Source organism: Daucus carota, chromosome 2, assembly GCF_001625215.2.
Source record: "Daucus carota subsp. sativus chromosome 2, DH1 v3.0, whole genome shotgun sequence".
NCBI lineage: Eukaryota > Viridiplantae > Streptophyta > Magnoliopsida > Apiales > Apiaceae > Daucus > Daucus carota.
In genome coordinates this window covers 43,247,915-43,261,360 of record NC_030382.2, presented here as the reverse complement: position 1 = coordinate 43,261,360, position 13,446 = coordinate 43,247,915, and the positions used below count along the sequence as shown (strand labels likewise).

The 13,446-nt window shown below is 33.9% G+C and overlaps 2 protein-coding genes across 2 annotated transcripts; one reads left to right on the top strand and one right to left on the bottom strand.

Annotated features, from left to right (window-relative positions):
* Positions 1–1,537: 1,537 nt before the first annotated feature.
* LOC108210083 (light-inducible protein CPRF2) lies at positions 1,538–6,084 on the bottom strand. Its single transcript, XM_017381340.2, has 6 exons — positions 5,639–6,084; positions 4,299–4,395; positions 2,868–3,075; positions 2,571–2,646; positions 2,344–2,469; positions 1,538–2,155 (listed from the first exon to the last, which is right to left on the bottom strand). Exons 1-6 carry the CDS (start codon positions 5,930–5,932, stop codon positions 1,763–1,765), a joined length of 1,194 nt encoding a protein of 397 aa, XP_017236829.2. The 5' UTR covers positions 5,933–6,084; the 3' UTR covers positions 1,538–1,762.
* A 3,989-nt stretch (positions 6,085–10,073) lies between these two features.
* Positions 10,074–13,328, top strand: LOC108206694 (probable prefoldin subunit 4). Its single transcript, XM_017377075.2, has 3 exons — positions 10,074–10,243; positions 10,358–10,471; positions 12,914–13,328. Exons 1-3 carry the CDS (start codon positions 10,235–10,237, stop codon positions 13,172–13,174), a joined length of 384 nt encoding a protein of 127 aa, XP_017232564.1. The 5' UTR covers positions 10,074–10,234; the 3' UTR covers positions 13,175–13,328.
* The last annotated feature ends 118 nt before the right edge of the window (positions 13,329–13,446 follow it).

The window sequence follows — 13,446 nt, the reverse complement described above, 5'->3', positions numbered from 1 at the left end:
GACGAATAATTATAGCATTATGTTATGATTAAAGTTACTTGTTTGCAACTGAAAGAGGGTTTCTTACTCTATCTTTTCATGGCAGGGATTGATATCCTTTTACATTATTTACTGTGATTTAATAATAAACTATAGATCCGTCAAAAAAAATAATAAACTATAGATTTAAAAATTTGTTGTTGATTTTTTAAGTTTATGCAAAGTCTTGGATCATCATCAATACAAAAATGTATTAGACTCCCATTACCTGGGTTAAAATCACATATATTTAAGTAGAATGTTTTTGTAACAAATCCTTCAATCTCATATATTTAAGTAATTTTAGACAAACACTTCAAAATCTCATATATTTTCACCTAATTTCAAAGGTATAAAAAATGCTATAAATCCATCATTTTATAAAGAGTAAACTCCAAAGTTGTGATTAGAGTTTACACCGATTTTCAAAAAGTTGGCTAGAGTACTTTGACTTCGTTTTTTAAAAGTGTGGCTCATGTTAAATGTCACTCACAGGAGTAACAGACAGAGGGTAAAAATGAGTTCCAAATTCTCCGAAAGCTGGCCAAACTTTGGCTTCGTTTTTCAAAAATGTGGCTCCCGTTAAGTGACATTTAACGGCAGCCACACTTTTGAAAAGCGGAACCAAAATTTGGCCACTTTTTTGATAATTTGGAATTCTGGCCAAATTTTTGAAAATCGGTGTAAAATTCGGCCACAACTCTGAAGTTTACTCTTTTATAAATTTGAGATTTATATTCCCTACAGAATATGACATCAATCATTCTCTTTTTTTTCGGTGGTTTTGTTCAAATTGTATGAAATATGTAAGACACGCGGCTTTCAACTGACACTACATAAGAATATAGAAAAGCATAAAGACTGGTAGATGACGATCATAACGAACTATAAACTTTACATATACATGACTCATATTTCCTCAGTAAGTGAGCTATATTTTCACGGGTATCACACGTTTTCAGAGTATCCACCTAAATTAAAATACGTCTGGGATATATTAAAATCTAGCCAGACATTAAAATCTAGCTAAATGTTTATCGCGCGATGTTGGAAAGTTGCCGGAACTCATCAACCGTATTGGTGAAACGATACATCTACATCAAATTAACCGGGGGAACCCGACTAGCTCCATAATCAAACACAAGTATATGACTGGCTGATAAAGACCAATAAGGAAACTCCTTATGGTACACACGGTTTGGGGCCCGATCTCCTTTGATGAAATCTTCCGACTGTCAACTCGGGTGAGTGCCCATAGCAAATGAGGTTCGAACCCCTTGACCTTTTGGATCAAGGTGTTTCCACTAAGAAAGCTCTCACGCTCATCAAACTTATTGCCATTACCAAAACCAACACTGTACCTACTAGCTCGATTATATAACATTTTGAGCAATCTTTGTGTTACAAAACCGGAATAGGCACATTCAATGGCAAGAGCAGAATAAAATTTATGTAGATGCATGCATGCATGCATGCCCAACCAAACAGATTAAAAGGACCGGGTGTAACGCACAGAAAGTGAAATCCCAAAGAAAGAGTTCAAATCATTAATTTGAAGAAGATGCTGTTTTTATCAGCAACTACACATAATCTAAGTTGGGGAATTGGGTTTGTATCCACAGAGCAATAATTTATGATGAGATAAGAGGATTTCTATTACTATAAAACCAACAAAGGCTGCTGAAATAGAAGCACACCAGCACCTCTGGCTAATCCTCACGTTTCAAGTTCTTTTGACTACCTTCTACTGCTTACCACTGGCCTGGGCCTCAGATGAGCTTACACCTCCGCGGATCCGCTTCTGAAGATGCTCCAAGCTAGCCACTCGCTGCATCGAAGAAGTTCTTTCCATCTTGTTTCCCTCAACAGGGCCTGATGCAGAATGCTGTTGTGAATTGTCTATGGGTGGAACCTGCAGCAAACCATTCTGGGCTCTCTGATCTTGAGCAGGCAAGTGACTCATAGGAGCAGGCTGATAGAAGTGTTGTTTTGGAACATCTTGAATAGTATCAGCTGATGTGTCAGACGGGCTCCCAGAATATGATGGCATGCCTATTGTGGATATCTCAGACGACATAGCTTGGAACATCGGGTTTAAACCAGTGACTCTCTTGACAGTCTCTTCAGCCATCTTCACCTGTAATACAAATGTCAAAAAAAATTAGAGAAACAGCTTCCAATGCAACCTACAAGCCTTTACAATTTTTATGGGAATGGAAACCTTTTAGACAGCTTTTTTATGCACTAAAAATAACATGAGAAACCACATACTGTTGTAGGTTTCAGACTTCAACTTGCAGTCAAAAGCAAGATGCTCAGCTATACCTTAGCTCTCATGGTCTCGATATCAGCTTTTAGAACTCTGTTGTCAACAGCTGCATCATTGTACCTCTGGCTTATGTCTGTAAGACGTTTCAGCAGCGAAGAATTTTCGACTCTTAATTGAGAAACCTAAATAAACAAGGACAAAACCAGTTACACGCATGCCAAAAGATACTTCCAACTGTAAATTCGAAAATGAATTTTGCTAGCTACACATATGGAAACCCTACTTGTGTCTCCAGCTCAGTCATATGGGCCTGCTTTCTTCTCCTCGAACGTCTAGCGGATTCTCTATTGGAAAGCATTCTGAAAAAGTGCTTGAAAAATTATTTGGGAATATGAATGTAAAAAAGATATCGCATGAAATTAGTGGAAAACAATGAAAACACAATCCATGTTTACGAGCAACTGAGAATACAAGGATTTAAGTTATATCATGTACATAGGATTCACAAAGAGCACACATAACATAAATACTATGTATTGTATTCACTATGGTTGGTAACATAAAAGTTGAAACCAGATACCTCCTCACACGTTTTGCATCAGAAGGATCTCCATTCCGAGTGGTTTCTGTTTCCCCTTCAAGTTCGTCGTCATCATCTGAATGGTCTCTAGATGAGCCACTCGTAGTTGATTTCACCTGAATTGCAGATTTCTTTTGCAAGGCAGGCAACAATGGAGTTACTGCAGGAGCATCCTTATCTTCTTCCTTGGATAAGTCGTGCCCAGATCCTGCACACAGGCCAGTAGTATTTAAACATCCGATCTGTGTACTAATCATGTTGCATTTAACACTTCACTTTCCCAGTGGAAAGTTACTGTTGGGGTGAAACGATGCACAAAGATGGGCTATTTTGCAATAGGAGGGAAGGGGCAAGGGTAAAAAGGACATATCCAGAATGTTTCTACTATACTCTCACATTTGTGAAATTTAAACCCACAGCTACAATTCAGATGTCTAACACAGCTGCCTTTTTTATCGCATTCTTAAAAGATTAGTGTATCCTTGTAGGTTTCCAACTAAACAACCCATAAAGAAGTAGTTCTATAATCATAAAGAAGTAGTTCTATAATCATGTAGCTTGGTTTAAAAATAATAAGATTCTCAGGCAAAAAGAGCTTTGCAACTTAATTAGCACCAAAGCTCATCACACTAAATAGTTCTATAATAAGGCAGCACTGGGAGTGAACTATGCATAACGTAGGTTGCAGATAAGTGGATAACATTTCAGAAAAGATTCTGTCTCTGCTGCAAGCTATGTCAAAGTTAAAGAAAAAACATGAACTTATAAGATCGATAATTTTCAAGTAATACTTCTAACTACCAGAAAATTATGCCAAATGTGGAGAGCGAAGCGAACTACAAAAATTTCCTCTTTGCATATCATATTAACAAGCATCACCTTCCCGTCCATATACATTATACCATATGCAAACATATTTATAATACAAAGATCATGCATGCCTATTTTTGAAAAGAAATCCTAAAACAACAAATCAGATGTACTTAAGAACCTGAAAGTTCTGACCGCTTCTAATTTATTTTAACATAATGTCATATAGTAGGATAGAAGCTAAATAATGGCAATTCCAGCAACTTATCTTAAAAAAGACCATTTTATTCATCAAAGATGCATTTTCTCCATATTTTATGGAACCTTGTGTTCTTTGCCACAGATAATAGAAGGAAATGAGTTAGCCTAAACTTCTAAATGCTTTCCTTATTTTGTATATCATAATAAGTTGACTGCTCTGACTTGAACATAAATTATACAAACTTGACTGGAAATCATTTCTCGGCACAACAAAAGGTTAAAACAGTTAAACATTTGTATGCATTATTAGAAGAGGGCACAATGTTGATAATGCACCAAGAGCAATAATGTTTTTAAAAGTACACTTAAAGAATCAAAACAAAGACTAAAGAAACCAATATAGTGCTTGAAGATACTGACCCTTTGGAGGAGCCTGAGATACCAATTGTGATGTATTTGATGCTTGTGATCCATTCTCAAGCAGAGCAGCAGAATCTTGTGGTTTCAAAGAGGAGGCCTATGTTCAAATGAGCATAAACTTCTATTACAAAACGCATTAATCATAAAGTTTATGTAATTTGTCAATCCTAAACATTGAATGCCACCTTGAGTACACATATCAGACACTTGATGCTTAGTTTAAAGCCAAAAACATGCAAATTTTCTTAAATATTATCATGTTCTATCCTAGATACATATACATGCTGGACAGTTCTGCAAGAATACATCGATGAGATTGAAATTTATACAAAATGATCAATAATAAACCAATCTATATAATGAAACAAGTGTGTAATACAAGTTGAGTTAGATATGGTTCATGTTTGCAGCTCAACTTGGTCATATTACAGCTCCTAATTCTGTAAAAAAAAAAACATTTCAACTCGTAGACATAGAATCAACTAAAATAAGATTACTGAAAGAATTTGTTGGTTAGTTTGTCGGACATGGAAAGAAATTTTTTGATGAAACACAAAGAAGTTAAAATTTCTGACGTGGAGAAATACAAGGATTGGAAGATTCCTTACGCTTACTACAGCTATAAATCATTACACTCGCAAAGTCCTGCAATAAAACAAAACATCATATCCTAACACATAACGACAATGTCGGTCATTTGGCGGCCATCGTAAATAACTAAATATTGTGCAGACTAATGTGGAACTGGACAAGAAACATAATCTCATCCAACCCAACAGAAAAAACTGGCTATCTGATTGAAAGTCTTTATCCGGGGTCGTAAAAATCATCAAACATTAATGATGCGCATAGATTTCCATGTCAAATGTATTCCGCATAGTTACATCCCTAAATTGAACTTTTTATGATTTTTTAATATTTTTTTAAGTTTACAGAACATGTCACAAACGAAAAGAGATAGCAAAAATGTGTATATTCTTCCAACCCCCAACAAAATTGGTAAATCATAAAAAACCAAATCAAAATTCCAAACTTTGGTCATGAAAAGCTGAAGAAAACAGGCTCCGCCGTCACATCTTATAGATATACATATGTAGACATATGATGCACTGATTGCCAGCTCAAAATTAGCAGGCGAAAACAAAGATGCCTCTGACAAAGAAAAAAGCCCAAAAATCATCAACACAAAAAACCCTAATGCAAGATTTAGTATTTGAGATAAATAGATCATCAATCACAACATAATCAGACGCAAGATCAACAAATCATCTTCATTGTAACCACACAAAAACACAAAATTAAAAATTAAAAATTAAAAAAGAGAGAAAAGTAAAAGCAACCCGAGTCAAAGCAACAGCAGCACAAGCCAAATCGAGACGACTCTTGAGATAAGCTTGATAATCCTCCGAATCCACTGGAACATTGGCCGGGATCTCCACCGGATTCTTAACATCTCCGGCGACAGCGACAGGCTGAGAAGGTGGTTCCGATTCCAATGCAGAAGCTTGCTGGAGAAAAGACTGAAAAGCCCACTCGGAATCACTCCGATTCATCATCAATTTCGACGACTCTTCTCTCGCCGGCGGCGACCAGAACTGGTCGGAAATGTCCTCCACTGAAAACACCCTATCCATCTTCGCTTCTCTCTCTAGAATAATCAGAATAAAATTTGGGGTTAGCTGTTTCTCTCTCTAGAATACTACTGGGTGCCACTAATCTCCTCAAGATATATAGATGAGAGATTAGACATACATTTTGTAATCAAGGACTGGTCTTTCGTTGACAAAGCTACTCCTGTATCTCCTAGATTTATGTTATGTTTATCCATATTAATCACATTTTTTCACTTTCCCTGTTTTTTATTATCCTAATCCTATTTAATCAAATTATTTAATTATTGTAATTTCATAATATAATAAAAAACATAGGAATATAACTCTTATTCACACAAAAGAAATTTTAAATAATAAGTATACTTATATGAAATGCATCTAAAAGTTAAATAATAATAATTTAAAATCAAAATCAGCAGGAACCCCCATTCTGTGTAACCAATCTTTCTGGCTAGCGGTTATTTAAAAATTTAATTTTATATTAATTATTTTAGATTTAATAAATCATTACTATACTCATAAAATATAGTATATTTTGATGATTTTTTTCTAAACTTACACTAAAAATAGTAAAAAATCGTTTTTAATAATATTTAGGAAATTCTTACTTCTATATCAATTATGGCTTACTCACAATGTATTAATCTTTCAAGATCGGTGAAATATCTTTTAAAACCAATAAAAATCTAAATACATCTATGTTTTGATAATCAATGGGTGATGTTCCCTTCCAGAAAAAAGATTTTTCCAAATTTTCAACATTGAATAAAAGAATATGGAAACTGATTTTCTTAACCATTTTTTCTGGTTTAAATTCAATATAAATTACTCACAATTCTAATATATGATTTAAATAAAACTCCTTTTTTGTCAGATAACCGTGTGCTATATAATATATAAATTCGACTGAAGGAAATAATTTTTAGTCCCATAATTTTATAAAATTTTCGCATGATTTCCTTCGGATCAAAATAGAGTTCCAAGTATAACAAATGATTAAAAGAAGAGAAAGCAACTACTAAGATATGGATGAGAATAATGATGATTTTGTGTTAGAATGGATGGAATAACATAATTACTTTGTTCCTCTACTAGCTCAAAATATTCATTAAAAAATAAAAAGAAGCCCCCGCTAGAAAAGACAAATAATCAGGCAATGAAAAGTGTTATAAAATTGTTTGCAAATTGTGGATAGGAAGATGCGACTTTTCAATATCAGTGTGCTTTTTGGCTATTGGATAATTTTATTAAGATGAGTGGCTCATTCATTTTCGAGCCTGCTTTCGGGGGCTCCACAACTATTTTGCTTAAAGCACAAAGCAGAACTATTGTTGGTGGCTTATATTTCGAATCTCTTATTGGATAGTATATAATTTCTTCTTTGTGTTTTCTTACGGTATATGTGTGGCTACAAATTTCATGCGTCCATTCCTTGTTAGTACTCTTTTTGCAATTTTTCTAAATGTTAGGCCGGAATGCTGTTTATTACTAAAGAGGTGTATCCGGTTAGAATTTATTTAATTATTTTTAATCTATAAATTTTAATAAATTGTATTCCCTCCGTTTCAAATATTAGTCCTATTTGTTAAAAAAAATTCCTATAATATGTTTAAACTTCTCTTTTCAGAGTTGACGTAAATATTTAATACTATCTTGAGATTTTATACCATCCGGCGAAAGTTGATTTTAGAAAACAAGAGTTAACTGAGTTAGTCTGTTATATATGATTTTGATTTTGTACGGATTTTTGATAAAATATCGCGGAGTTGAGACAGATTTTTTAGGATTCAAGTACAATAATTCAAAATCTCATTGATTTCGGTGAGATTTCAAAAAATTGAAATACACTGAGCAATCACAAAAATCATCATTATTATTAGTGTGAGGGTAACAAATCATACATTGTCAACTAAATTTTAGAAGAAATTTGAGAAAACTTTTTGAGTACCTAACATTTTTTTTTTGTATATGTAGATGAGTTTGTATGGTGTGTGCTCATGGGCACATGCTAAGCTCTTAAATTTATGAATTTGGATGATTTTGATTGGTGTGGTTGTTGTAAATGCAGAGGGTCCACCATTATTTGAGGGGATAAGCCAATTAAAAATTTCCAAATTCATAGATATTAGCACTTAGTATGTGCTCATGGCACATCATAGAAAAACCGTATGTGAAGGTCCGCCATTATTAAGAAGTAGCAGCAGTCAGAAAGAGTTAAATGCATAAAATTTAGTGTTTAGGATGTGCTCATGACACCCATCAGAGAAACCGCATAATCAATAAGCAAAACTATGATCTTAATAATTGTTAAAGTCAAAAAAATATTAATACTTACTTGATAATAATGTTTAAAATTATTTATAAATGATAAATTATATATAGATTTTAAAAATCAAAAATATTATTTATAATTAAATAAAAATTTGTGCCGAATATTGGGTTCCTCAATGCAGACTCCATGAACCCCATCCCACCATTCTTCACGACATCGAACACTTTTTTTTCCACCAAGAGAAAGTCGAATTCTATTAACAAATCAAATCATTCGATGATACAAGATTGAAATCGGGATGGACATCTTGCACCTTCTAAATACGATCATTTATTGAATAACTGTGTTGTGCTGAATAATGTGCAATTTTGTTCGCAGACCGTTTAACGAAACTAAACTTGATTTTTTTGTCTTGCTAGTAGTCTACAGCATTCGTTGATCACGTAGTGGTTTAGTCATATTGTTTGCCGATAGTTCACGATATCAAACTTTAATATGCTATCTATATTATACATACAATACTATAATAAGACAACATGGGTATAATTTGTAATCCTAACTTTTTAGTTATATGTTTTGGTTTGGTACTCTCTCTCTAAATCTACAAGGCTACAACATATGGAAGTCTATTACTCTTACATTGTTAAATAGTTTTAAATACTAAAAACACTCATTGCAATACACTATCATATAATATATCTTATAAAAAAATTATAATAATGTTAAAAATTAAATTATAACTTTTCTTAAACTCTAACGTATTCTATTTCAATACAAATACCCCATTACATAACTCTTTCTAACTATCTTTTCTCATACATATGAAAATATACAAAATATGAAAAAGGAAAATTCCAAATAGTAGCATTGTACTGTTGGCTTTTCCATTTGATACCATAAAACATTTTGGACTTCCATGCGGCACCATTGAACTATTGACAACGATGTTAACATAACACTCTGTTAAGCAAACGTTAGTTGCACAATTAAATTTTTTTTTAAAAAAAAGCATCTCCCTCCAAAAAAGAACCAACATGGCATTCCAAGTAGTGCCGTCAGTCATACATTTCAGCAGCAAACATGTTTCAAAACAAATTCAACCAAAACAAATATCCAAAATAATTCAATAACATAGGAACTTAGACTTGATAGTGTGGTTGAGACATCGGAAACTGGGAATCATTGAATTCAGTTGGCTGAGATGTCGTAGCTGCTGCCTTGGCAGCATTGGATTGATCCCTGACCCTGAGATGTCTAACCAGCACTGTCTCACCTCTTGCAGCTCTCTTTTCTTTTTCAGTCAAATCTCCCTTGTAAGTCCTTGAATTGTGGCCAAGACATCCACATCAACGTGCTTGACCCTAGTCCCCTTCTACTCAACGCTGCGTTTTTGTGTTTTTTAAACTTATTTTGTTTTTGTTTATATGTTTAAACATGTATTACGTGTTATTTTAGTTTATTTTAATTTGTTTTTTTAAACGCCTGAGTAACGTTTCAGCTGACGGAAGGGCATTTACAGTATAATTTAATAGCTCGGTAGTGCCGCTTGGAAGTCCAAAATGTCTTGTGGTATCAAATGGAAAAGCCAATTATACAATGCTACTATCTGGAATTTCCGTATGAAAAATCTGATTTAAAATTAATTGAATAATAATCATCACATATTATTAACAGAAAATATTTATAAATAGACAATAAGATGTAAAAGTTATAATTTCATGAGAACATATAATCGGTTGGTTAATATAATTTAAATTAAATTCAACTCCCTAATATCAAAATATTAATAAAATAGTGTTAAAATTTAAATAATAAATTACGAACTATATACGCGTAGTGTTTCGCACGGTTATAGGCTATACAACTAGTTTATCAAAAACGAAGTAAGCTGAGAAAAAAAAAAGGTAAAACAACTCTTAAAATAAAAATAATAGACGAATGGAAAATCCCTAATTTCTAGTCCCTGCTAGTTTGCAACTTGTCCCATCGTCTCCAGTTTCTCACTTAATTACTACCAGATTTATAATCTTGCCTTCTTCTCCAACTCAATCATGCAACAGGTTGGTTTATTGTTCCCCTAATTACAATTCCGCCCTAATTTTCTGCTTCTATTTGTTGTTTTTTTGTGTAATTATTAATAATTGTTGGGTGCAAATTGAAATGGAAATCGAAAGGGCGGAGGAAGTTCAGACACGGAGGTAACGTGGGAAGATCAGCAAAACATCAACAAGTTTGGCAGATTGAACAATCGTTTGCACGACCTTCTTGATGAAATCAAGATTGCTAAGGTATAAATTATTTGTTTTTCTCGTACAGTTTGTGTGTATTGATTGTGGTGTAATGCTAGAATGATCTTTCTCCTGCTAATTTTATGAATCTGATGTTTAATTTTTTATGGGTCGTGAAAGTTGAGAAATTGAGGCTTACTTAGGGTTGAACTTGTTCTGAGGTCGGGTATTTATGTTTCTTTAAGCCTTTGGCTGAGCATTTCCATGCTTTATGTATCGAGGGGGTGTTTGATTTGAGAGTTGTGGAGGGAATGTTTGGTTTTTTTGTTGAGAGCGAGTGACTAAAACCAACCAACTACATTTCAAAATCCTCGTGGAGAGTATTTACAATCAACTGAGGACATTTATTAACCAATGCATCTTGTGTTTGAATGTTTGGCATATCTAGCCAAAATGTGAGCCACTTGATTGCCACTTCTTTGGACGAATAACGAATTTACAAACAATGTGATGTAAAAGGTTTTGGAACTGTTTACCCTCTTGCAATAATTTCCACTCTCGGTAAATTCCTTTGCCCTAGCATTTAATTTTCTAATTGTGAATAGAATCACTCTCCAAAATACATTAGATAACTTTAACTCATGAGCAACTTAATGGCCTCAACCGCAGCCATAGCTTTAACCACCTCTGGCCCATAATATTTATCTAAATTCATCGAGAAACCACAAATTCCCCAAACCTCCAACAACCTCACCAATTTCTGATTTTTTTTCGTTTAAAAGACATGCCCTATCAAAATTGATCTTGAACGTGTTATCAGGAGGCCGGCACCAGTTTGTTTCTGCAGCAGATTCATTATTTTGAAAACCTTGTTCGGAAAAATTTCAGATTAGGAGGATTGGGTTTGTAAGGATTGGTGGTGGACTAGAAGAGGTTTGGATACAAAAAAGGATAAATTCTAACACCTCAATTCCGGGTGTTGATAAGGGTTAAAATCAATCTTTATACACTCTTCCGTATCTTTCTTTTCCATATTTTGCCACCGACTTATATTCTAAGCTTCCTATACGAACTGACATCGCTGGTGAAATCTCATCTGAGTATCTCTTAAAATTAGAAAAAGTAAATAAATAATAATAACTTATTTATGTGTCTGTAATCATCCCATTGATTTTATGAACTTCAACCAGCTGATAAAAACCTTGATTACAAAGAGAGTAAGGTATGGAGATGATAAAGCCACGTGGACCCACTTGCTTGAGCATTTTTCAATTCTTTTTTCTTCGTGAATGAGCATTTTGTTTGATTAGAAGAGATCCAACCTAATAGGCTATTATGATTATATTTATATCTTTACACCAATAAATTTATATTCTTGCGAAAATTTTCAAATTATAAAGTATTCTATGTTATATTTTTATTTACATAATGAATATGTAATTAGTTTAAGCAAGAAAATGATATATATCAAATTTATGATGTTTGTGTACGCATAATTTTATGTATGTACCCATATTACATTTTGTTACCCAACCTTACACTACAACCCTTCATCTTAATAATGTAAGGGTTGTGCCCACCCTTCCTAAGCCTTACATCCAACCCAACCTCCCCTTCATAACGCAACCCAGCCCTTCCTTTCTCAACCCTCCCGAGTGTTTGTGTTTGGTTATAAGGGATCACAAGTACTTTTTACTTTTAGGTTGAGCAAATATCACTCACCTTACCCATTTTTACCTTGTTTCGTTTCTTTAACAAGTGCAATGCTATTCGCTGTGATTCGAAGTGCATATCCCTCAGCCTATCCTATGGACTTGTTGGCATTAATGAAGGTTTAAGTAGTTTATGTCTATAGTTAGAAGGCTATATTTGATATATATTACATTGTCAATTGTCAGTGTACTGCCTACATGAGTACTTGTAATGCATACATGAATTCCAGTAATTAAATATGCAACTGCATACATACGTACTGGCTGCTGGTATTGATGTCCTGGCAATGCAATGTATACAAGTCCACCCTTTAATATAAGTATGCTTGCTTTATCTCACGTGTCAAAAACAGAAGAGCAGTTAATAGTTTTTAAAATACAAACTGTGTTGCTTATCAAAGCCTTCCTGGCTATATTAGGGTGTGCTATAACCCTTTCTTCCCCTAAGTGTGACATGACCCTATTTTTATCATAAGTTCTTACTTTATGTCCTGTGCTAAGAAGTATGATTTCCAGAAACAGCTGTAGAACTAATTGTCTATATGATACAGTCCTAGCATATGTGACTGTAGATGTTAATTATATTTATAGAGCAAAAAGAAATTTGTTAATACCATCCACATTTATGATGTTATTACTTTACAATGGTGCTCCCTTGTTATCTCGTGTACGGGATGCTTTTTCTAGATACTGAGAGCGCACAAAAAGGTTTTCCCTTTATGGTTTACCAAAATAAAGAGTGTGTTGTTGATGAGCTATAATTTTAATCTCGTTTTTCTTGTACTAACAGGAAACTAACGAAAATCTCGAGGATGCAAGCAATGAGTTGATACTTACTGACGAGGAAGTGGTGCGCTTCCAGATCGGAGAGGTTTTTGCTCACGTGTCTAAGGATGAAGTTGAGACTCGAATTGATCAGTTGAAAGAAACGACTGACAAGAGCTTAGAGAAGCTGGAGGAAGAGAAGCAATCAATTACCGCACAAATGGCTGAATTAAAGAAGATTCTGTACGGGAAGTTTAAGGATTCTATTAACCTCGAGGAGGATTAGTTTGATGTTTATGCTTTCATGTGGCTTGCTACTCTGTGAAACTTACATCAAGGTTGTAGAATTATCTTCATGAATTACAGGCCGATATGTTTGTATACATATCAGCAGTGAAATGAATTTTGTTACTTTCTCTACAAAGTTTCGTTGCTGCTAATATTTTGATACCTTCTAATGAAATTGCAAGAGGTTCTTGGATTGCGAAAATTCTAAGCCTCGTCACTCTATTAAATATCTGACATGCCTACATAATGCACCATTAGAAGTTGGGTTTT

Bases quoted from the DNA above. Each gene is read 5' to 3' on its own strand.
- LOC108206694 (XM_017377075.2), top strand. The intron at 10,472-12,913 runs GTATAAATTATT...TTGTACTAACAG, and splicing joins ATGAAATCAAGATTGCTAAG to GAAACTAACGAAAATCTCGA.
- LOC108210083 (XM_017381340.2), bottom strand. From the start codon at position 5,932: ATGGATAGGGTGTTTTCAGTGGAGGACATTTCCGACCAGTTCTGGTCG. The intron at 2,647-2,867 runs GTATCTGGTTTC...GCACTTTTTCAG, and splicing joins GATGCAAAACGTGTGAGGAG to AATGCTTTCCAATAGAGAAT. The intron at 2,156-2,343 runs GTATAGCTGAGC...TTTGTATTACAG, and splicing joins TCGAGACCATGAGAGCTAAG to GTGAAGATGGCTGAAGAGAC.